Below are 22690 nucleotides of genomic sequence, written 5' to 3'. Positions count from 1 at the left end.
CCCATTTTTTTTTTATTTTTAAATTTTTTTTGTGTTGTGTTACTAATATATTAAGTACTTAGGTTCTTTAGACATTTCAGCCTGGAAACCTATAATTGATTTCATCAAATAGGAATAGATATCTTTTAAGACAATTATTATTCAGTTAATTGTATTATATAATTAAAAAACACAAGAACAAATTTTTAGTATCTTCAAATTCACATTTTCTAGATTTGAATTTTTAAAAAACATTTAGAATTGATTTTTAACAGTATAAGAATATCCTTTAAAGAAATTAGAGAATAAGAATTAGAGCTCTTTAGAACAGTACTAAATTGAAAACTCTGTACTACAACTATTGCTTAAGTATTTTAAGAATATTGAGAATCATACAGTAATAGCTTCATTCTCTATATTGCCTGTTAATTCTGTGAAAACCAAGAAGAGCCTATCAAGAGGGTTGCAATTAGCTCACCAAGACGTTAAGTTTTAATTGGAAATAAGCTAAAATATAGTTTTAATTTGTTAGCTTACTTTATTAAAGCTGATTTTGCCTGTTTTTTAAAGAGTAAGTTATCACAGATCTTATTTATATTTATAAAATCGATAATAATGTCAGGTATTTTTTGCATTCTTCTTAAGAATGTTATTTTGGTATTTTGTGTATTGTCTTTGTATTTTTGGCATTCCCTCTGATAGAGTGTTTTTTTCAGGCATTGTTTTAATAATTTGATGTCATTCATTTCTGAATTTATGGCTGAGGGCCTTATTTCTCCTTTGAAAAAATTAAATCATGTTTTTCATTTGACTTCCCAAGGAAGCTGCTGTTTGAACTCCTAAAGAGAGCTAAGATAAAAATTTAGTGATTAGTAATCAATGTTTTTTGTTTTATTTAATGTGAAATAGTTTTTGTTTTATTTAATATGAAATCTCATTATTTGTTGGTGGCCTTCAAAGTGTTTCCATATGACTTAATATATGTTGAGTCCTCATAATTTGTTATACTTTGATGCTTGTCATTCAACTCTTGTAAAACATTCTTTTAATGTTAGTTCTGACAATTCATTGTAACATAGGAGGGATCTTTTTATACTTTGCATACTTTTATTCAATCTTCAAAATAAAAACTCTGTTTCATGTATTTTTTTCTCAAAGAAAATAAGTTTTTCATTGAAGCATCGTAAACGACTGTTTGAGGAGTGCGTATGTACTGCCATCCTATAATTTGTGTTATGAATAACATTATTTAAAAGAAAAAAAAAAGTAGTTTGTGTATAAAAAGGATTGATATGGGCAGCTAAATGGCCCAAGTTGGTGCCTTTGATTGGCCTGCCATCCTACTTTATTCATATTTGTTTCAGCCAAAATATGGTAAGGAAAGTATATGTATTATATCTTTGCCAGGATTTAACATTGTCTTAATCTTCTTTTTTAGCTGAAAATTAGGCTGTATTATCTAAACTTATAAATTATTGTATTATGCATAAGACAAGTTTCTGCTGATTTTCTCTTTTCTCTTAGAATTTATCACTTTGCTAAACTTTGTGGCACTTTTACTGTTTTAACTTGTTGACATTAATTTTTATTTATTGCATGAAAGAGATCTAAAAAGAGTAGAAAGTTTATGCAGCCCTGTATAAGGATAGGCTTTTAGATAGGGAGCTATAACAGGATCAATAATTAGAAAGTCAAACTAAAACTATTAGAAAGAATTCCAGGAAACAGTGTGTAGTTTTAGCTACGTAGTTGAATTTTTCATTAACACTGCTAATGAAGATTAAGTTTTGGACAGTATCACAACTAGACCATTCAGAATTTTTAAAGCTCCACTTGTCTGAACATTCATTCCTTAATTACCAAATTGACTTTTTAATGCTGAACTCTTAAAGCTTTAATATTTTACATCATTGTAACATACAATCAAAAATTGATGAAATTTGTTTGACATCTAGGTTAAAATTGTTAGAAATCACCTATTATGATGGTATAGAAACCGTTGATTTTTTTGCCTCTATTTCAACAATTATGAATAGATTGAAAATTATTTTTACAAATGATTCAGTGGAAATTAGAAGCTCCCTATCTTCAGTAGTGAAATTCCTTTATATGTACTTTGAATTTTACTGATTCTATGCAAGCACAACGGGTGAAGAAGTTGAATAATAATAAATCTAGAACAGCAGAGCTTTTGATTTAATGTGTATATAATATATTAATTTGTAGAAAATTGAAAATTGTTCTAGTGTGTGTGTGTACCTTTTGCCACATAATAATCATAAACTTATCTTTGTCTTTCACCATATGATACAAATACCTAATGGTGTATTTGGTTGTTTAGCTGAAAGGCCGATGTTTCCATTTTTGGAATTAGTTTATATTCCAGATGGTTAATCTAACTAAAACTCCTTACACGAACTTTTAATGTAAAGTGACATTTGTAGGGTACAAATAAGATCATAAAGTTAAACTTGAAAGAAGTAAATCTTAATTTCCAGGTCAACCTTGGCACTGTTCTGTGTTGTGCAATTTATAATTTCTCAAAGTCAGAAGATGCCACTAATCCAGTGCAATCCATCTTTGGACATTATCCTACAACTTACTCCCAATTTTGATAAATTAAAGTGTATTATGATACACAGTAGTGGCCAATTTTTACCATAATAAATAATTTTTGAGAGTTTAATTAAAATGAAAGTCATACCTAAATTGTCCATTGAAAAATAGGATATTTCATATACAGGTATGTTCTCAAAGTACAATTTCTCTTCTGTATTTCACAGTAACCTTTCCTGGCAATGTTGTATATGTATAAATGACAGTTAAGGACTTGGATTTATTTTGATAATTCACAGTATTTATAATGCTTTGGATTTTACTTTCAGGGTGTTATTTTTGGTTTCCTACAATTGCCACAGAGGTTATTATGGCAGCACATGTGGTTTTAAAAATGTGATTGTACTTACAGTACTGAATTTGTCACAATTGCCGGACCAAAAGTATACACTTACTTTCATTGGTCTTAAAGTCTATATTTTGAAATATTGTTTGTGTTTTACTATTTACAAGCACAGTTTTATCTATTAGCACATTTCATCTAGTTATCCATTAACTTCAAAGCTTTAATTCTTTTCATATTAAACCAACAGCCGTTTATTGAAACCCTGCCTGAAGAAATGTACTGTATAAGGACTGGGCTTGCTAGGTGCTTAAAAATCTCATCAGAGAAACAGATATTTCCACAAATAATTATAATATAATTATACTGTAGTATTCCAACCTGAAGTGTAGAGGAAGGGCTGTGGAAATACAGGGTAGCAGGAGTGAATTTAAAATGAATAACATGGTAAAAAGAGAAGTCATTTAAACAGATCTGAAGACAGAGGAGGGGTTTAGCGGAGGGGGAGAAGTCAGAGACAAAGGTCAGGGGGAAGAAAGGCAGATGGTACCTTAAGGAGATATGGAAGACATGGATTGCCCAGGAAACAGAGGAAGATGACACTGAGATCTTAGTCAGGGGCATGTTTAAAGAGTCTTATATGCTAAGGTTAGACATTATCATGAAGGCCATAAAAAGCTGTTAATATTTTCAATTAAGGAAGTGTTTATATTTAATTGCTGTCATCATGGTGTGACTAATGAACTAGAGTTACAGACATACTGGAGTAAACAGAAACCTAGTTAGAAGGTGTAGATGACAGTCCAGATAAGAGGCAATGGCAATGGACAGACGAAAAGTTTTGTAAGTGATGGGATAGAATTTGGCCACTGGTTGAATTCAGGGTAGAGGTAGAGCTAGGAATCAAAACCTAGGTCCTGCACGAGTCATTCATTCCTGCCATTAGCCTATTGAGAGCAAGGGAGGAGGAACGAGCCCATTTTTCTGACCCTATTTTGTGGTCTATGTATTATGCCTAAAGAATATCAGCTGTGCAAAAATTGCTTCGTTGATATGTATATTTTTAATGTGACTTGTGAAAAATTATTTTGCTTCCTTTAGATGTCTCTAAAAATATTCTTGAGTATATACCTGCATATCTTTAAGAGATTAGATGTCTCTAAAAATATTCTTGAGTATATACCTGCATGTCTTTAAGAGATATTTATGTTTTTTCAAGTGCTGATTAAAGTGAGAACTTAGTATGTGGATTTGAAACTACTGGTTTAGGTTTTTGGTTAATTTGTGTTTTATTTAGTTTTGTAGTTTCCTTCAGATTTTTTAAAAATTATTTTTTGTTTTATATTGGAGTATAGTTGATTTACAATGTCATGTCAGTTTAGGTGTATATTTGTGTTTTTATGAGGCGCTTTCAAAAGAGTCAAGATTATAAAATTCAGCAATTATAATTTGGTTAGGGAGAAATCTTTATTTAATAGTGAAAGAGCTCTTTTGTCATGATTAGACTTGTTGAGATATTCTTTGTTTCATTGCATTTTAGTAATATTCTTAGTAGCTCCTTAATCAGCTAATTCGATATAAAAGGTTTCCTTAGCTATCACCTTGACCTTTTTTTTTTAATTCATTGCAATTTATCTGTATTTTAGCTTTCTGCTTCTCTAAATCATGAACTTAGATATTTATTCTGTTGGTACATAGGAAATTTCCCAGCTACGTCTTATTCATTATAGAAGAATGAAATCATTTCCTCAGTAGCTTTTCCGTTATTTAGACCCAGCAGTAACATTGAAGTTTTATAGCAGATCCTTTGTATCTTGTTAATTATGGGTGACAAGGCTGAACAACAACCACAAGCACCTATCAGCCCCAATCATTAGCAATTAACTTGGAGTAGCCTTCAATATATTTTTGAATAAACGTTTATCGTGGATGATAATGAAGATCACAATAAATTGCACTAGAACTTAACTAGCTTCTGATTCCTCTTAGATATAGAAATTATAAGGATAATAATAAGTGTAATAAGTATAGGCTTGGTCTTTTGACATCTATTTTCATTCTTTAAATTTTATTTTTTCTCTCACTTTTCTTTGGTATGTTCCCTCTTATTCTTTTTCTTAAATCTGCCCAGAGGTTTTGAATATTTTTTATTATTGGTATTCTATTATTCTTGCTATCTTCCTGAATCTGGTATATCACTGACTGACTTGACTTTTATCAAAATTGATGTTCTCATTCTGAAAACAGGAAGTATTGATGTATACCCATCCGTCCACCTGTGAATATAAATTGTCTTTTTCATTTTACTCTTACAGTAAAGATGCCTGATTGAATTACCATATGAAAACCATCCCAAGTAGGGTTTTTTCTGGTAGTTCTTCTTCCTGACCTGTAATCATAGTTTCAAAATCCCTGCCCCCAAATCATCCTAAGGATTAGGTTCCTCCCATGTATTCACAGTTTTAAAAGGAAGTCAGTGGAGGGTATTTGTCAGAATTGTATCCTGGTATGAAGGCTGGCTTTCCACCCTTTTTCTACTGCTGGATCAGTTATGCTGAAAACAGATTCACATTAAGGTAATCAACCTGAAATAAAGGGAGGTTGACTAAATGTAGTTATTGATACTGTGTTGTGAATTTTAAGATAAAATAGAAATGTTTAAAAAGACGTCTGTAAAAAAAATTTTTTTTAAAGACATTTTTAATGGTCGTAAGATACGTAAGAAATTTTAACAAAATATTCTAACACATCCATGGTGTAACCATATACTCAACAACCTGTGAACAATAGCATTTAGTATTTTATATAATCTTTTAGCAGAGGTGGTCCAAATTTTGGCATCAGATATTTTCTAGTATTCAAAGAGTAATTCTTCCACAATTTCTTCAGTGGGCAGGTGGATTATCTTTACCTTTAATTTGAAATAATAGTTTTTTAGGGGGTGGTGGTGGTTGTCTGCTTTCCAGAATGTTTTCTAGTGACTAATACTAAAATATGATTAAAATCTCATTGTGTTCTGGTATTCACAGCAGAAAACTACTCTAAATTGCTTTATATGAAACTGAAGAATAACTATGGTTTGATTTAAAATATTAATAAAATTAAATTTGTAAATTGTAGTTGTAGGGTCTCAAGATTTTTAGTGAAATGCCAGAATATGTTTTTGCATTTAGTGTGATTAGTATTATGTGAGAAGCTCATCTTCCCAAATTAGGACAGACATATATATATTGTACCATTTACAGAGTCTTAATTATTAAAACTTGTTAAATTTCATATTTGATATTCAGACATCTTTCTGCAAACAAGCTGGTTAGATTTATTGTCAACGTTGTTTGACTTGTATATTATTCAATTTAATTGCAAATGCTGGTCTGAGGAAGGGTGGAAAGTTAGGATTTAGAAGTAACCATGGTTTTTCAACAGCTGCAGTAAATCAAAAATACTCAAAAGAAAGAAATCTGCAGGGCCAACCCGTGTGCATTATAGGCAATGTCAGATACCTTAATTGCAAACTAAGGCTGAAGTTTAATTCCCAGTGTGAAATTTACTGTTTTTTCATACAGAGATGAGATATAAGTCCAAGATTGGTGTTGAATTAGAATGCTAATATCAGTCCTGTAGTTTTGGAGCAGAAAAGAGGTGGTGTGGATTTTAATTTTTTCATTCTTTGTTCTGAATGGTGATCACGTATATTATTGTACCTTTATATTGATCTTTATTTTAAAAAATAAACTTGTAAGAGAATTTCACTTTGGAAACTGTTTTCTCAAGTTCAAAACATTGCTGGGAGAATTTGTAGATGTGGAAGCCCATTTTGTCAAAAATTTTTGCAAGAGAAAATTATTTTGCCTGTTTTTAGCGTACTTTGAAAATAAATGTCAGATTTGTTTATTTACCTGTTTTATTTAAAAGCATATTTCTCAGATATACTTAATATAGTTTTATGTAATTGCACATTTTGTAGTACTTCTTAAAGTTTTAAGTTGTTTTCAGTATTTTAATTACTGAATCTTCAATTACAGATGGCCCTTGATTTACAATGATTTGACTTAAGATTTTTCGACTTTACCATGGTGTGAAAGTGGTATGTGTTCACCAGAAGCCCTACTTCAGATTTTGAATTGTGACTTTTTTCTGGCTAGCTGTACGCCCTACAGTATTCTCTTGATGCTGGGCCACGACAGCAATCTGCAGCTCTTAACCACAATGACAAATACCTGTTCCTATGCAGTCATTCTGTTTTCCATTTTCAGTACAGTATTTAATAAATTATATGAGATATTCGACATTTTATTATGAAATAGGCTTTGTGTTACATGATTTTGCCCAATTGTGGGCTACTGTGAGTGTTCTGAGCACATTTTAGATAAGCTAGGTTTTTGTGTGTTAGTCGCTCAGTCGTGTAGCCTGCCAGGCACCTCTGTCCATGGGATTTCCCAGGCAAGACTATTGGACTCTGTCCTTGGAATTCTTCAAACAAGAATACTCAAGTGGGTAGCCATTGCCTTCTCCAGAGGATCTTCCCAATCCAGGCATTGAACCCTGGGTCTTCTGCACTGCAGACAGACTCTTGACCATGCGAGCCACTAGGGAAGCTAGTTTAGACTAGGCTGATATATGATGCTCGGTGGGTTAGATGCATTAAATGTATTTTTGACTTAGATATTTTCAGCTCATATGTGTTTATAGAGATTTAATTAACCCCATAATAAATTGAAGGAAATCTGTATTTTAAAGAAAAACTTCATCATGGGATTATTCTACTTAAGTTTGGTTGGGCCTAATTTGTAGGTTTAGTTTTCCCACTAATAGTGGACCTTTTTGCTTCCTCACTCTTACAGTGAGGAGGCTTGGTGGTTTTTAAAACTTCCTTGAGGGAGTTTATTTGACTTCTATAAATGATAGCATAAACTTATTTTATGCCAAACAGTGATAAATTCAACTTCTGAAAGAAAGCTATTTTTATTTTTTTGTGTCTTAAATTGGCAGTTCTTCAATATTTAATTAACGTATTTCAAAAAATGCTTAAAATGCCCTATTTTAGGAGATCTCTAAATTTGTTTCTCATTTAAAAATGTTGTTTCAACTTTATACTTCAGTTTCTGAGTTCATTTATTTTTCTTTATCTTTCTCAAATTGATTCCTGAACATTCAGTTTATTCATTCACCCCTTCCTTCCTCTCTCCTTTCTATTTACCTAATTTCTTTCCTTCTTTTCTGTTGAAAATATTTATTATATGCTATTTGCCAGGCATTACTCAAGGGTACCTGAACTGAGATTATAGATGTGAAAGCCATGTGTTCTATTTTCATTTAATGCACAATTTTGAAAATACTTCAGAATCTTGTGATAGTGGTAGGCATATTGTATTTTGTACACAAATGGCCATATTCCTCTGGTGTGTGACATGGAGGCTGAGGGAAGGACAGAGTAAGAGAGTTAAGTGATCGGCCTAAAATGAGTCTTGGAAGAGGAAGAGCAGTTGGCAGAAGGGAAAGAGGGTTTTTTTTTTTTTTTTCAGTTGGACGGGATCTTGTTGGCTTTATGGCATAGGTGGAAGTCTGTAAAGAATCTCCTTAGGTGGAAAGGAGGGGAATGTTTTCTATATGGGTGAAAATAAATCTTGAATAGAATTTGAAGGGCATACTCAAAATCAAGTAAGTTCGACAGAAATAGAGGGTTGAATTATTTTTGAAGTTAGATCTCTTTGGGTTCTATTCCTGTTTTTTAATTTTTTCCAATTTTAAAAAAAAAACATTTTCCTTTTACCACTGCCTCTCCAGTCCCTCTGTTGTTAAAACAGAGATACCAGGTTTGTTGTGATAATTAAATTACAGTGAGATAATAATATATGTACTTAAGAGAAAATTTGCAAATCAGCACTTCTGAGATCTGCCTTTAAGTCACAACCCCAAGTGTTTTTGTCTTATGTATAAAGTGATTTCTAGGATTAGTTCCAGTTTTACACATTTTTATAGTTTAGAGTGAAATTAGGAAGATTAATCTAATGGAAGTTGGCAAGCTGGTTGGAAGGCCAGAAATTAGCCAAGAAAGAAGTAAGGGCAGAGGGAATGAAAGGAATGAAAGGGGATTATGATATCTCAGGGAAAAGAATCAATAAATTTGTGAGTGAATGAGTACTACCTGAAAATGAAGTAACTTTCATCTTCACAGCACTGTATTTTATCCTAACTTACAATGAATTCTTCAGAGGATTTTTTTTATTTTAAAAACTTTTAGAGACTGAGCTAATTTTGTGTGTGTATGTACCTGTGCATGTACTGGTATACTTAGTAAGCTTAGGTCAAAGGAAATCTGTTACTCCATAGTGGGTGTGATTTTTTTTTTTTTTTTTAATTTTACCATTTCACATTAATGTGTTTCTTTGTTACTGTAAAGCATAAATGTATAATTCATGCTAAATCAGTATATTGGTCTAGAAGGATTTTTAGGAGACTAATAATGGTGTAGAGTCTTCTTTAATATGTGTGACTATATAAAACATTATTAATGTTAACAGATGTTGCACTTTAATCCCCTAGAATGATTGTTTGGTACCAGCAGGAGATTTATGAAGCCTGAATTGTGTGAAATTGTGTGTGCCTAAGCCGCTACTTAGATTGTAAACCTGCTATTGAAAACTGTTAAAAAGTTTTAGCTATAATTGGCAGAGAAGTATTAGCTGTGCTAAAAGAAGTATGATATATGGTTGACCCATGAGCCTGAACCTTTTTATCATTTATCTTCTTGTATTAATGTCACTAAATTATTAATTCATGAGTCAGGGTGGGAAGTGTGAAGGCACCATTTAAACGTGTGGCAAATTTATCCTTATCGCTAGAGACATGAAAAAAAGTCATTTTGTGTTATCTGTAAAACGGAAAGGACATTTTGAAATTTCATTTACAGTAATCCACTTCACTTCCAGTAAAACACCTAGATTATTACTACCATAATATAATGCTCTTATTAAAAATGTGTAACCTTCTCCGCTCTTTTGTCTTATATATAATATTGATAGAAAAGTTTAGCCTTCGTGTATTTTAAATGTGATACCTATTAATTGTAGCTTAGAAATATTATTACTTTTTTTTAGAAATATTCTTGTGGTATGTTACAATGTGACTATTCAATTTCAAGAAATATTAGATTGCAGAAAATAAAAGTATTTACTATCATAGTAGCAGTCAAGTATTGACTGGGAAGAGACTAGATACAGGGAATTGGAAAATTCTAAAAATACTTTTGTTCTAAAAGAAATGTATGTTTTTATTGTGACATCATAATTTTTTGGAGTAAGATTGGTGATTTTGGTTTTGTAGAATTTTTAGCTAAATAGCAGAAATTGAAGAAACTAGAATTTAGTAGTTTTCTTTTGAATACAGTATGGGACTGAGATCTATCCAGTATTTCATATGACTGAATAACAGTGCTGACAGAAATTTCACAAGTTTGAAGCCACTTTTACTGACAGCTATTTGAAGCCATCATACTAGTGGTAGGATACCTCAAGGGTCCTTGTCTAAACCTCATTATTTTTCAGCCTCCCATTACTTACTCTTTTGATTGGTTTTGCCTTCTCCCCTGCCGGAGTAGTAAGATATAGGCTGCTGTGGTAATGCCTTTCATTTTCCTTTCTGGAGTTTCTCCCCAGTCACTGGATGCTGTCCTTCCGGCTCCGTCACACACGCACGGAAACACTGATTTGTTTTGGTCAGTATAATGCCGCTTTATTTTGTTTTTCTTGTTCCAACATGGTTAACTTATCTTTATATTAGCATTTAAATCTTTCTTAAAATAATAGACTGAAGTCGGTTTGAATATTTTGGTAGACATTGATATGGATCAGTTCATTATTTGACTGAACTGCATTCAGTTATCCCCGTCTTGTATGGGAGCAAGAGTTGGTAAACTGGCTGGCAGTTTTTATAGTAAAGTTTATTGGCACTCAGCCATGCCCATTCATTACACATTGTCTATGGCAGGTTTTGTGCTATAGAAGCAGAATTGTATAGTAGTGACGGAGAGGCTGTGGTCCTTAAAGCCTAAAATATTTACTTATCTGTTCCTCTACAGGAAAACTTTTCCTGATCTCTACTTTATAATATCAGTCTATATAATTTCTTGCTTCTAATCTTTCTAAGCATAATGGGATATTATTGATAATTTTTAGATTAAGAGATTTGAAGAATTACTGGTTATCTTTGGTAATTATTAAGCACAGTGTTTTGCTTTATATGTGGAGGAGTGACCGGGAGTATATTTTTCTCAAATATCAGTATTCTGATTAGGAAGATTTATAAAAAAATTGCTGAAATGCTGCGAAAGTACATGTTTTACCAAATAAGAGTCTTGACAGGTAATTCAAGCTTCTAGTCAGTTTTTCTCAGCCTTTTATAAGCAATATTTCTTTCTATTAAACACTGTTTTATTCCCACTTTAGTGTTACCTGAAATTTTAATAGAGATTATAAAATTATATTTTAAAGTTGAAAATCCCTCTTCTAAAAACCACATACCTCCCTCACTCCATGAGTTTAGTAATTAAGAAGCACTGAAACATAAAGTTGTATTTTAATTTTATAATGAACTAGTTTTTGTTTTTAATTTTTTTAAATATTCAACAATTGTTCAGAATAAGTTAGTCCATGCTGTTTCTTAATAGTGTCTATAAATATTTTTCTTGCCTTCCCCTACAAGTTTTGAATGGTCTTTAGAGATCAGGCCTGTCGACCACGTAGAATCTCAGTCTAACACTGGAAGTAAGAGTCTGTTCTATTCATTCACTTAAGCTACAGCTTTATTTCTAATGTTGTTAATGAAGTTAGTTTTCAAAAGTAAGTGATGTATTCTTTTTTTCTACCGCTCAATAAAATACTGTTATTTTGAGTTTTGCTTGTGCACACAGAACATAGAGTATGGAATGCAGGGTTTCAGAACAATGACCTTGGTTAAGGCACAGGAACTTGCCTCTTTTGGAAGAAGTCCCTTCCGTCATCTTGCTGTTGATCATGTGTAGTTTTCCCACAAAGGCGATGATATTGGTTCACCCAAGTATGCGAGGTACACAAGGTTTTCAAGGGAAACACAAGTTCAAAAATTTTATCTCTTCTCTTTCATAACTTTAGTATAAAGTATCTTTATTACCATTAAATTTTGGGGAGTTTAGCAGTTATTAATGCATATTTGGGGTCTTAATCATTTTCTAATGTATTTAATTATCCTTAGAAGACTATTAGCTTTTTGAAAGTGGCAATCATATCTTCATCTGTTGTATAATCCCTTTAGAACCTAACACAGGACCAATACATAAATATAATAATGAATAAGTAATACTCATTTCAGTATCAAAAATATCTAGAATGTAATCACTAGATAATCATTGGCTTAAACTGACATACATGCAATTTTATTGTTAACATTATTTTAGAATTGCAAGTTGAGATGACACTATATATACTGACACAGCTTGCAGCTGAGTTTTATCATTTATTGATTACAATGTGCTATATATTTCACAAAATTTTCTTCAGCTTCTCATCATGTATTCTCTATAGTTAATTTTTCATTTTTAAGTTCATTTGACATACTTTACTCAGATTACCTCATTACATTTAAGAAACCCCTGATGGTGATATTGATGATCTAATATATGGCAGATCCTGGGTCATTATTATTTCATTTAGTGGTTATATATATAGACCAAGAGGGAATCTGAATATTGATTCAGAGAATGGCTAGTAACAATGATTTATGAACAAAGGATCCAGGTTAGTTAGCTGAGTATAAGATTGCATCTCATGAGCAACATTGAATTTTTTATTTTCTGTTTGCATGAGCAGTGATGAGACCATAATATCATAGATGTTAACATTAAAACGTTCTTTCTATGACTATTATGATTCATTGTTAATTCTATTTGATGAAATACTTAGGTTTGTAATTTGACTTGTAACCAACTTATCAGGTATTTTGGTTCATAAGACTCATCTGTCCAGAATAATTTGTTAATTTATAATATATATTGTGAGTACTTTAATTAGCACTAAAAATGAATAAAATTAAGATGGTTCACTGGAAATACTAAAAATTAACATTTAGCTATCATTACCTGAGGGATGTTAGTTTTACTTATGTAAACATTTTGAAAATCAACTCATTATTATTTTGGTATTTCTTCACTTTCATAATCCCAAAATGACTTTGTTCTATTTCTATTTTTGATTCCAAAGGGAAAGATAATGAAACACACAAAGTGAGTAGGTTTATCTGAACTACTTAATTTGTGACAATAGTGGTTGTAGACCATGGTCTTATATCCCAGTCCCGTTACTATTTACTGTCCTTGAACAGGTTAAGTATTCTCATTTTAAGGGAAATTGGGGATGATAATTTGTATTTCCTCAGGATGTTGTGAAGATTTCATGAAATAATATAAGTAAACTAATCTGTGTAGTCTAACTATCATTTTGGAGGAACCTAGTTATGTGCCAGGCAATTGTAGCATTTTATTTAGAAAAGGTTATTTTTGAGCGAAAATGTAATCTCGCTGAGGGTTAGAAGTTTTGTCTCTTACCGTGTTAATGTTTGCTGAATGAATAGTTTAGCACCTAAGAAAGAATGTCCTTGTAATTAGCCTTGATTGGAATTCAGGCTCTGCTACCTGCTAGCTGAGTGACTTCCAATAATGGAGTTTCTTTTCTGAGCCTCAGAATTCTGACTCTGACCTTTAAATATTGACCTTTATATAGGGGTTAGTGATATGTGTCTGATACAGTATTTCTTTTGCGTATGAGCATAGTAGGTGCTCACGGAATATTTCTGTCCATAGTACCTGTAATTTATATTCAATTCAAAAAAGTTGCATGAAATTTCTAGATAATTAGAAAGATAAGAAATAAAATGTCAATTTTGGAGAGGACTGCTGTTTAAAGATAGCTTTCCCTTTCCCCCAGATTGGGGAAAACACTAAATTCTACATTGTAGGTATACTGCAATTTAACAATAAATACAAAATATTTTAAACAAATGGACTTATGCTTTTTTTTGTTGTTGTTGGGGGAAGCCATCAACTTTCTTGTTATATAAGGTAATATTTTGAACAGCGCTTGTAGTGTCATTTTTTTCCCTCTTCTTTTGAAACTTCATTTGCAACTTTATGTTCAGTCATAAAATGTCCCCTGCATTGGTTTGAAAATGACAGCCATTTGTTTTTATTATTTCAAATGGCAGCATTTTAATGAAGAGAATGGCAGACTGCCCTGGTCTGTGCCTCCAAGTGTCCTCAGGTACAAGCCTCTTGTGCCTGCTCAGCATGACTCCTAGATATTATAGCAGATAGCAGGTGTAATTTACTGGAGCGTTCCTGAACTCTTTTCTGCTGCTCCTCTGAGTCCTCTGATAGGAGAATCTGTGTCTTCACAATGCAGAAGACTCAATAAAGACCAAAAATGAATGTTAAGGGGACTTTAAAATAAATAGTTTAATGAAAGTACTGTATATTTGGTGCCAATATCTGCAGAAATGAATCAGAGAAAGATAGTGGCAACTAGTGGTTGGCCACATGGTTTTAAAATGCCTGTTAGCATTTCCAGCCCAGCCCTATCCTTGTGAAGGGAAAGAAAATAAACTCAAATGGAAAAGAACATCAAATGTCTGGAGTTAAAAAAAGCTTTCTGATTAGTGATAACAGGGGTTTACTTCGACAGCTTACTGAAAGAAAACTCCCAAGGGTGTCCATGTTTTCTCCTCTATTCAAAAGAAGGGGAATTTCTGTAATTTATTTTTCATTTTCTAAATCTTTTCAGTGGGGGCAGAATGGGGTTGGTATCATCCTGTTGTTTTGGTAACTATAGTTTTGATAAAACATAGAAGAGCAGCTTTTATTTGCTAGTAAATTCTGTCCCATAATGATTATAATTTTATAGCACAAATTAGATCAGAAAGACTGATTTTGTGCGGAAATCTTTAGCTCTCGTTTAGAGTTGACATACATTTAGTGCTTAGAATTTTATGCTTACCCAAAGCATTAATGTTTCATTTTACACAGCATTAGTACATGATATCAAGGATGGGTAACTTTGTTAGGTCTCCCGCTTAGATGGCTTTCTTTTTCCTGTTCTCATGCTTTTGGTTGTTTGGGATTAATATCCAGTGTTCACAGTAGTTCGGTGTCCATGAGAAGAAATCAAAGATAAAGCTTTAGATATGAATCTTTATAGTGGCTGTGCACTTAATAGGATATCAACCTCAGTTAACCATTTTTAGAAAAATTTAAATTATCTTTTTTTTTCTCATTGATTTGAAGCATGCTATATCCTGCTTCTGTCATTGGGCTTTTCAACAAATGGATTTTATTTGTTCTATTTTTGCTAAATAGATGTCAACATATATAAAGTTAAGTATGATTTTTTAGTAATGTAACATAAATACAGAGATACTAAAATTGATTAATAGTATTTCTTAAATTTGCTGACAATTTAAGGCATGAGATGTTTAATGCAGCTAATAAATATAAGCAGGTTACTATCTGAATGACTATGGGTAACTGTACTTTGTATGTAGTGTATAAAACATTGAGGACTGTTGGGTTATAAACAGTTCTGAGGCATGCTCCTGGAAGTTGTTGTTGAGCTTTGAAAGGTTTAGTAGTAATGATGCATTAATTGACTTTTTACCTGGTAGAGTAATAGGATAGTTACTTATAAAAAAAATCTTGACAGAGGTTTGGTAGACAGTGTCATGTATTTATAGAAACAAGTTTAGGACGAAATTGTTTGAATCTGAATTTGAAAGGATAAGGATAAGAGTCATTCATAATTTAAGTAGAAATGCTCTGTTTCAGTTTTTATTAAGAAATGTACTGCTGCTTAGCATTATAAGGGGTTTCATCTGTGCGCTATGCCATCATACTCCTATTTTTTCCCTGAAGTTCTTGGAAGGGTAAGAAATATTGTTTTTTAGTATGAGGAATCCCTTAATCTTTTCTGTTTGTTCAAAGAAAGTGTAATAGCCTTTTCCTGGTTTTGTTCCTTTTTTTTGTTTTGCCTTGTGAGACACTTACTGAGCTGCCTTTTGCAGGTAATTATAGAGTTTGAAGGACAAGTCTGTTGGCTCCATCTACGCCAGTGAGAATCTTGTGGCTCCAGTTTGATTTAGGAGCAGTGTTTTCTTGGGAGTAATTTCACTATGTTTGATTATTTGACAAACATTATATGACTAGTGTTTGATTGTTTATTCATTCTGTCCTTAGCCAATTATGGTCTGCTAAGTATTTCAATTTTCATTGACATTTTTAAGTGGAAGGTTGTTTTTCATTTGAATCACAGCAGTAAAATCTTTTGATTGTTTTCAAAATTGCATTTAAAGCTTGAACTTTTGAAAATAATTTTATTTGATGTGAATGTGATTGGCTGTACGCAGTAGAATGAGAATAATCAATTTGATATTCTTTTACTCATTGAACAGACAGATGGACGGACCTGAGCTTTATTTGTGTGGGGGAAAAAGCCATGAATTTATTACATTTTGGAATCTCTTTCTGTTAGAAACAGTCATTTATACTAAGTCTTATAATTGACTAAAGTGTATTTTTAAAATTGTGTTTCACATTTAAACCTCAAGAATACACTGAAGTTTTTAGCATAGTTAAATCAGTTCATGAAATGTTCTATCCTGGCCAGAGACCGCAAAAGAGGTCTGGGTTGTGTGGTTTCCTCCTCCTTTTCCCTTGACTAACAGAGGTTTTCCTATCTTGGCAGCTGTTTCCTACAAAGCAGTCATCAGTGCCTGATTTCTTTCTATTTCTTCCCACAAACAAGGACTCTTTCAAATAGCCAGTGACCAAAGACAGGCTGATCTTGAGTTGTTTGAAGAAAGTGGAAATGTGTTCAAGAGTTGTGCATGTAGGCAAGCCGCCCATATGCATTAGTTCATTGAGATAAAAGTACCTATTACAACCAAAATCTGGAGAGTCAGGATTCTTTGCTTGAACTGGGAGCATTCCAAAGGCTGACTTAATTACTGCAAGTAACATTTAATGCACCTCTTTCACATATTAAAATTATTCTAATTGCTTGATACAATGATTGACCAGTCTGTGGGAGTTAAGAAACTGTTCGTGATTGGCTTTTTAAATGTGACAGGCCATGAAATTATCTGACTTCTGTCTGTGCTTTATATAAAATAGCTCGTAGTTTTAAGGCAGGCACTTTGTGCAGCAGTTGTAAATGAAACATTTACTTTTGGTTTTGTCTTTTGAATAGTCTTTGGGAGCTGAGCTCAGAGTGAAAAATGAATAGAGAACCAGCCAGTTTTGCAGGGTTGTATGCCATGTGTTCTCTATGAGATTAATTTTTGATGTATCTTTTTTCTTTGTGCATTTTTGGCATATTGAGGAGGAAGTTTGCTTTTCCTTTTGTTATTGTTTTATTTCTGAGAAAATCTGAGGTGTTCTTACAACTAGATAAGCCAGTTCTGATTCCTCTCATTAGGATGCCTAATTTTGTCTTCATGGGTTTTAGAGAGAGCTGAAAAAACTAGGTTGGTTATGGATCATGGAAGTGTGTATAGGGAAGCAGCTTTATCTCAAACTATAGGCATGATAAAATAAACTCATTATAGACTGTCTTGCTAATTCCTTTTGTAGTTCTATGAATCTTAATATATAAACACTAGATAATAGCTTCAGATTAATTTTTTATGTTCTTTCTGGTATGTTTGTTGGCAAAAGCAAGATAGTGACTTTATAGCTTGATCAGTGTTCCAAACCATTTAGAATCTGACTCTTTTTCCATAGAAATTACATTGTAGGGAACTGATAGTAGAATATAGTGAGCTGCTATAATAGAATCACATGTGCTGCATTAAGGGGTTTCCCAGGTAGCTCAGCTGGTAAAGAATCTCCCTACAATTCAGGAGACCCTGGTTCGATTCCTCGGTGGGGAAGTTCCCTTGGAGAAGGGATAGGCTACCCACTCCTGAATTCTTGGGCTTCACTGGTGGCTCAGATGGTAAAGAATCCACCTGTAATGCGGGAGACCTGGGTTAGATCCCTGAGTTGGAAAGATACCTTGGAGGAGGACATGGCAACCTACTGAGTATTCTTGCCTGGAGAATCCCCATGGCCAGAGGAGCCTGGCAGGCTGCAGTCCTTGGGTTTGCAAAGAGTCGGACACAACTGAGCGACTAAACATAGCAGCATGATGCATTAAGCATGTAGCAAATTCATAATACCTTAACTACTGTGAAATGAAAAGCTCAACATTATCTAGGGGAAATTTGGTTTTTTAAATTTTCTTTATGCTTTAGAGATAGCATCTAAATTATGTAAGAGTTCATTTTGAGTTATAGACACAGCCTCACAATGTGGGTAGGTATACCCATCACTGCTTCACTTTCAAAAACTATTTGCAAAAGGTTAAGGAGAGCTTGGGAAAACTTTACAGGAAGAATTTGTAATTTCTTTCTGCTCAGATGCTAGATGAGGAGGCAGGCTATGTTTGGGAACTGCCTTCATAGTGTGTATATGGTAAGGCTGGTACTTTCTCTGACTCCTCACGCTATGCTAGAAAGGAGTAAAACACTGCTGTAGAACCTAGCAAATGATCTGGTTTCATGTGATCCTGGGAACGTAGAAATGCTGATTAAATCACACCTGAGTTTTTGTGTCCTCTTCATTTGAAGAACTGGGCACTTAAAGGCTAGTCAGAATTAGAGTTGGCTCTTTGTTTTAGTGATGGTGATGCAAACTTGGAGATATATAACCATTGTGGTCTAGGTTTTTATTTGGGTCCAGTGGATGGGTTAAACTACTCAAGGACATGGGTTTGACCTTACTAAGTTTTGCTGTAAGAAAAACTGATATATGAAAATCTAAAACTTTAAATATTTAAGAGATAATCAATCACATTATTAAATGATTCCTATGACTAACTAGCAGTCAGATAAATAACAGTTTGCAGTATAGTGTTTGGAATGCCATAATTACATAAGCTACAACCATATATTAAAAATTGTAAAAAAAAAAAAAATTGTACACCATTGAGTAGAAAAATAAACTGTTCATTATATCTGTAGTCTACTTTACTAGATAATAGGATAAAATAGTAGATAATACTGCTGTTACCATCACTAGAAGCAAAGTATATGTATTAATGAAATTTTGTTGGAGGTATTGTATTAATATATTAAAGCTGGTAAAATGACTACTGTGTGGCATTGAAAGACAGTATTTATTCTGGAATAACTTTAATCTTTACAAGAAAAATTCATCTTTGGGAATTTATTTAACTACTATGTGCATTCATATGCTCTGATTACCTTTAATTTGGGGGGCTTTGCTTGTTTTCAGAACGTAAGGCTCAGATATCTGGTGTATAGGAGCAGTTTCCTGTTGAATATAGAATCAAAATATATGACCTTTTTTTATACTTCTGAGAAGGAGGGAAGAAAGGTTGGAAAGAGGAGGGTTGTTGCTATTGTTTTCTCATGTTTTGTGACATTGCAGGACCATATAGTAAATGATGGATTTGTTTGTTTTTCAGATATGAGGATCAATGATGCAGACTGCTGGGTTCGATGAAGCTGGGCATTTATAACTAGATTCATTAAGGAATACAAAGAAAATATTTAAAGGGATCAATAATGGTGTCTTCTGGTTGCAGAATGCGAAGTCTGTGGTTTATCATTGTAATCAGCTTCTTACCGAATACAGAAGGTAAGATACAGTTTAAATTTTTACTTTTTAAATTCAGGAGAACTTAAAATATTCGATCTTTTTTTTTTATATGCGACTAGAATGAATATTTTTTATTATTTTAGAATTAAGCATTAAATAAATTTCCTGAATACCATATTCTTTTTCTGATGATTGAATTTTTTTTTTACATAACTGTATATTATAGAAAGTGCTAGAAGTCTAAATTTATATTTTGCATATATTTATAAATATAATCATCATAAATAATACTGAGAGAACTAACCAAAAGCTTTGCTTTGGTATACATTTTGCATTTATTGACTAAATTTTTCCAGTAAAATTGAAAATATTTCATGATAACTCTTTCATTTCATCTTTAGTTTTGTCTGCTTCTTAAGTGTGAGGTCATTGTTCTAAAACTTAAAAATAATTTTTAAAAAAATTTTCTGGAAAAAGTTGTTTTTTTATTAGTGCTTCCTTTCTCGTGTTATCTTTTTGAAGACAGACCTGATTTTTGAAGAAAAGAATACACTTAGAGTGTTAATAAACTAGTTGAAACCATAATTACTATATGGATTTTCTGGTATCCATTATTTTTTTAGTCTTACATATTATTTCCATGTGAAAATGACACTCTTTCAGATGCTTTTTTACAGAGTAGGTCAGAAGTTAATGTGGCACTAAAATATGTTAATTTTATGGCTAGTTGGTAGTGGTAGTCATTGTATTCAGTATGTAAAATCTGTGAAAGAAATGTACAATCTCTGAGAAATGCATGTAAAATGTAATGGATTTTTTTGTCACAATTAAGTATTCTTGATGAAAATGTCTTAGAATTTTAAAATTGACTTTATATGTACTTTTAAATGGTCCCATCCCATTTATACCTATTAACAAAATAGTAGGTAGGAAAAAAAGAGGCATACTTTCAACTAATAGATTGTAGATTATCATTCCAGTGTCTTTGTAATAAGCTTCAAAACATTAACTTTTTCTGTTCTAGCCCCTACTGTCAGTATATTGATATAACTTAATAATATAATTTAGATAAATAATAAGTTGAGAAAAATTTTAAATTAAGAACTTCTGTGTTCAGGAAGTAAATAATGCTCATCTGGGTTTAGTCACACATGAAAGTTGCAAATAGGTTAGTGTTTTATTTTCAGAAGATATTGCTCTTTACATCAGAATTGAAAGATACATGAAATCTAACATTAAAATGTAGTGTCTGAATGAATAGTACTGTAATGATAAACAACGAGCAAAAACTGAGTTGATAATATCAATCTCTGGCTTGAAATTATGAAAATCTTGTGTGTCGTGTATAATTTTGCATCTGTATTTTGGGGGGGAGGAGAAGAACTAACTGAATTCCTGCTGTTATGTTTGAATGTTTTTATACATTTAAAAATGGATCAATGGCTCATTAGTCCACATAATAAAAAAATTTCCAATCGAGATGAGACCACTTTACTGACACAGTTGCTTAACTCAGCAGGGGGCTAGCAAACTAGCAACTTTTTCAGGAGATACTGCGGTTTCATTTCTAGTGTCACCTTTTAGGTCAGGATTCATATCTGCTCTTAAGAGAATTTCATTTTTTGGTGCATGAGGCCAGGGTGTGTTACTTTTGAAGCAGTTCCCTCCTACAGGTAAAAAGAACCTGGGAGGAACCACACTGCTCGCTGTAAGAATACACACAGCTACTGCGCACCTCACTGTTAACAACGCTGTTCCCGTGTCACATGGTTTTGTCTTAAAAAAAGTTTTATGTGACGTGATAGACCTTTATTGCCAGCCAGCAGATAATGCTCTGTGAACACCTATAGAGAAAACCTATCAAAGTTAGGTATGAGAGCACAGGAAAGAAGATATAAATTAACCTTTTAGCCATTGAGTTTCTTTGGGTCCCTTACGTGATTGTTACCTTTTTAGATCTTACAGAGATGAGCACTTTTTGTGTCAGCTCCTGAATCTTTGCTGATAAACTCAGATAAGGCTTTTTAGGTGGTTTCTTCCCTCCTTCCTCATTTATTGCGTGACTAAATTGAGCCAGTTGTTTAGGGTTCAGACATGGACAAGTCACGATCCCTTCTCTTGAGGAGCTTGTGGTCTTGTGCGGAGGTCTAAACCTCAAATAACTACTGGAGGTCTGCAGCAGGCAGAAAAGTGTTGCCGGGGGACCCATGATGGCCTTTCCAGTATTTAGCCTGCTTTTGCCAATCTTCTGATTTTTCGGTAGAAACCAGACATTAGATTTTTTAAGTAGTAGCAACTAATTTAGACTTAAAAAAAAAATGTCTGTGTTTTATGTTCAGCCAGGGACCATGCCTGCCTTTTCAAGGCTTTTTTTTTCTTCTGTTTACAGAAGTGTTTTACCTTAGTATATGATTTTAAAGACTTAACATACTTTTAGATTTGTTTTACATGTCTGTATATGAAAGGTAAATTTCCACATATGCAAGAAGGAATTACATATTTGTTCTCAGTCCAGGCATATATTACAGTTATGTCATGTTTTGTGTGCATGTTAAAGAGCAAATCACTAAGCTTATTTTTGTGTGTTTTACCATGGAAAAAACTAATTATATAAAGGTTTAATTGCTAGAATTAGCTTATCTTATATTGCTGTCTCCATTTTTTTTTAATCAGCTAGTGTTAATAGAATAAAGTTTCATCCATTAAAATTTACTGATTTTTGCAAAGTAGGAACAATATTTCATTGTTTATCCTTGCAGGTCTTTCCTGTGTATTTTTGAAAGTTATGTTTAAAATTTTCAAGAAAAATGATTATAAAAAACCAGAAAATACTCTGTAAGTTTTTTTTAGAATTTATTTTACTCCCAGAGAACTAACCTCAAGCCTTTCAAAAGTCAGTTTTTATAAGACTAGTAACCCCCTGTGGAATCATGTATCAGTAAGTAGGAAAGTAAATTGAATTTTTGTGTCCTAGAGAATTAAATTATGCTATATAATGGAGCCCATAGCAAGTATAAGTCAAGATATATGAAGGCTTGCCAAAGTGACAGGTTACAAATAATAGCAGTTCTTCAGCAAAATAGGCAATATGGATATCAGGTTGAGTTCTTTATGCAGTGAGTATGTAATTA

At 32.6% G+C, this 22690-nt stretch overlaps 1 protein-coding gene across 10 annotated transcripts in view; it reads left to right on the top strand.

Annotated features, from left to right (window-relative positions):
• The window catches only part of ADGRL2 (adhesion G protein-coupled receptor L2), a 203017-nt gene that overhangs the window by 15227 nt on the left and 165100 nt on the right, over window positions 1–22690 (top strand). For all 10 annotated transcript variants that reach the window (XM_065910337.1, XM_065910346.1, XM_065910309.1 and 7 more), the window contains exon 2: window positions 19426–19598. In XM_065910337.1, the coding sequence (XP_065766409.1) occupies window positions 19526–19598 (73 nt within the window). In that variant the 5' untranslated portion in view covers window positions 19426–19525. The remainder of the gene's footprint in view (window positions 1–19425; window positions 19599–22690) is intronic.

This window comes from Muntiacus reevesi, chromosome 1 (assembly GCF_963930625.1).
Source record: "Muntiacus reevesi chromosome 1, mMunRee1.1, whole genome shotgun sequence".
Classification (NCBI taxonomy): domain Eukaryota; kingdom Metazoa; phylum Chordata; class Mammalia; order Artiodactyla; family Cervidae; genus Muntiacus; species Muntiacus reevesi.
The sequence above is the reverse complement of the archived record's forward strand: the minus strand, read 5'-3'. Positions and strand labels throughout refer to the sequence as shown.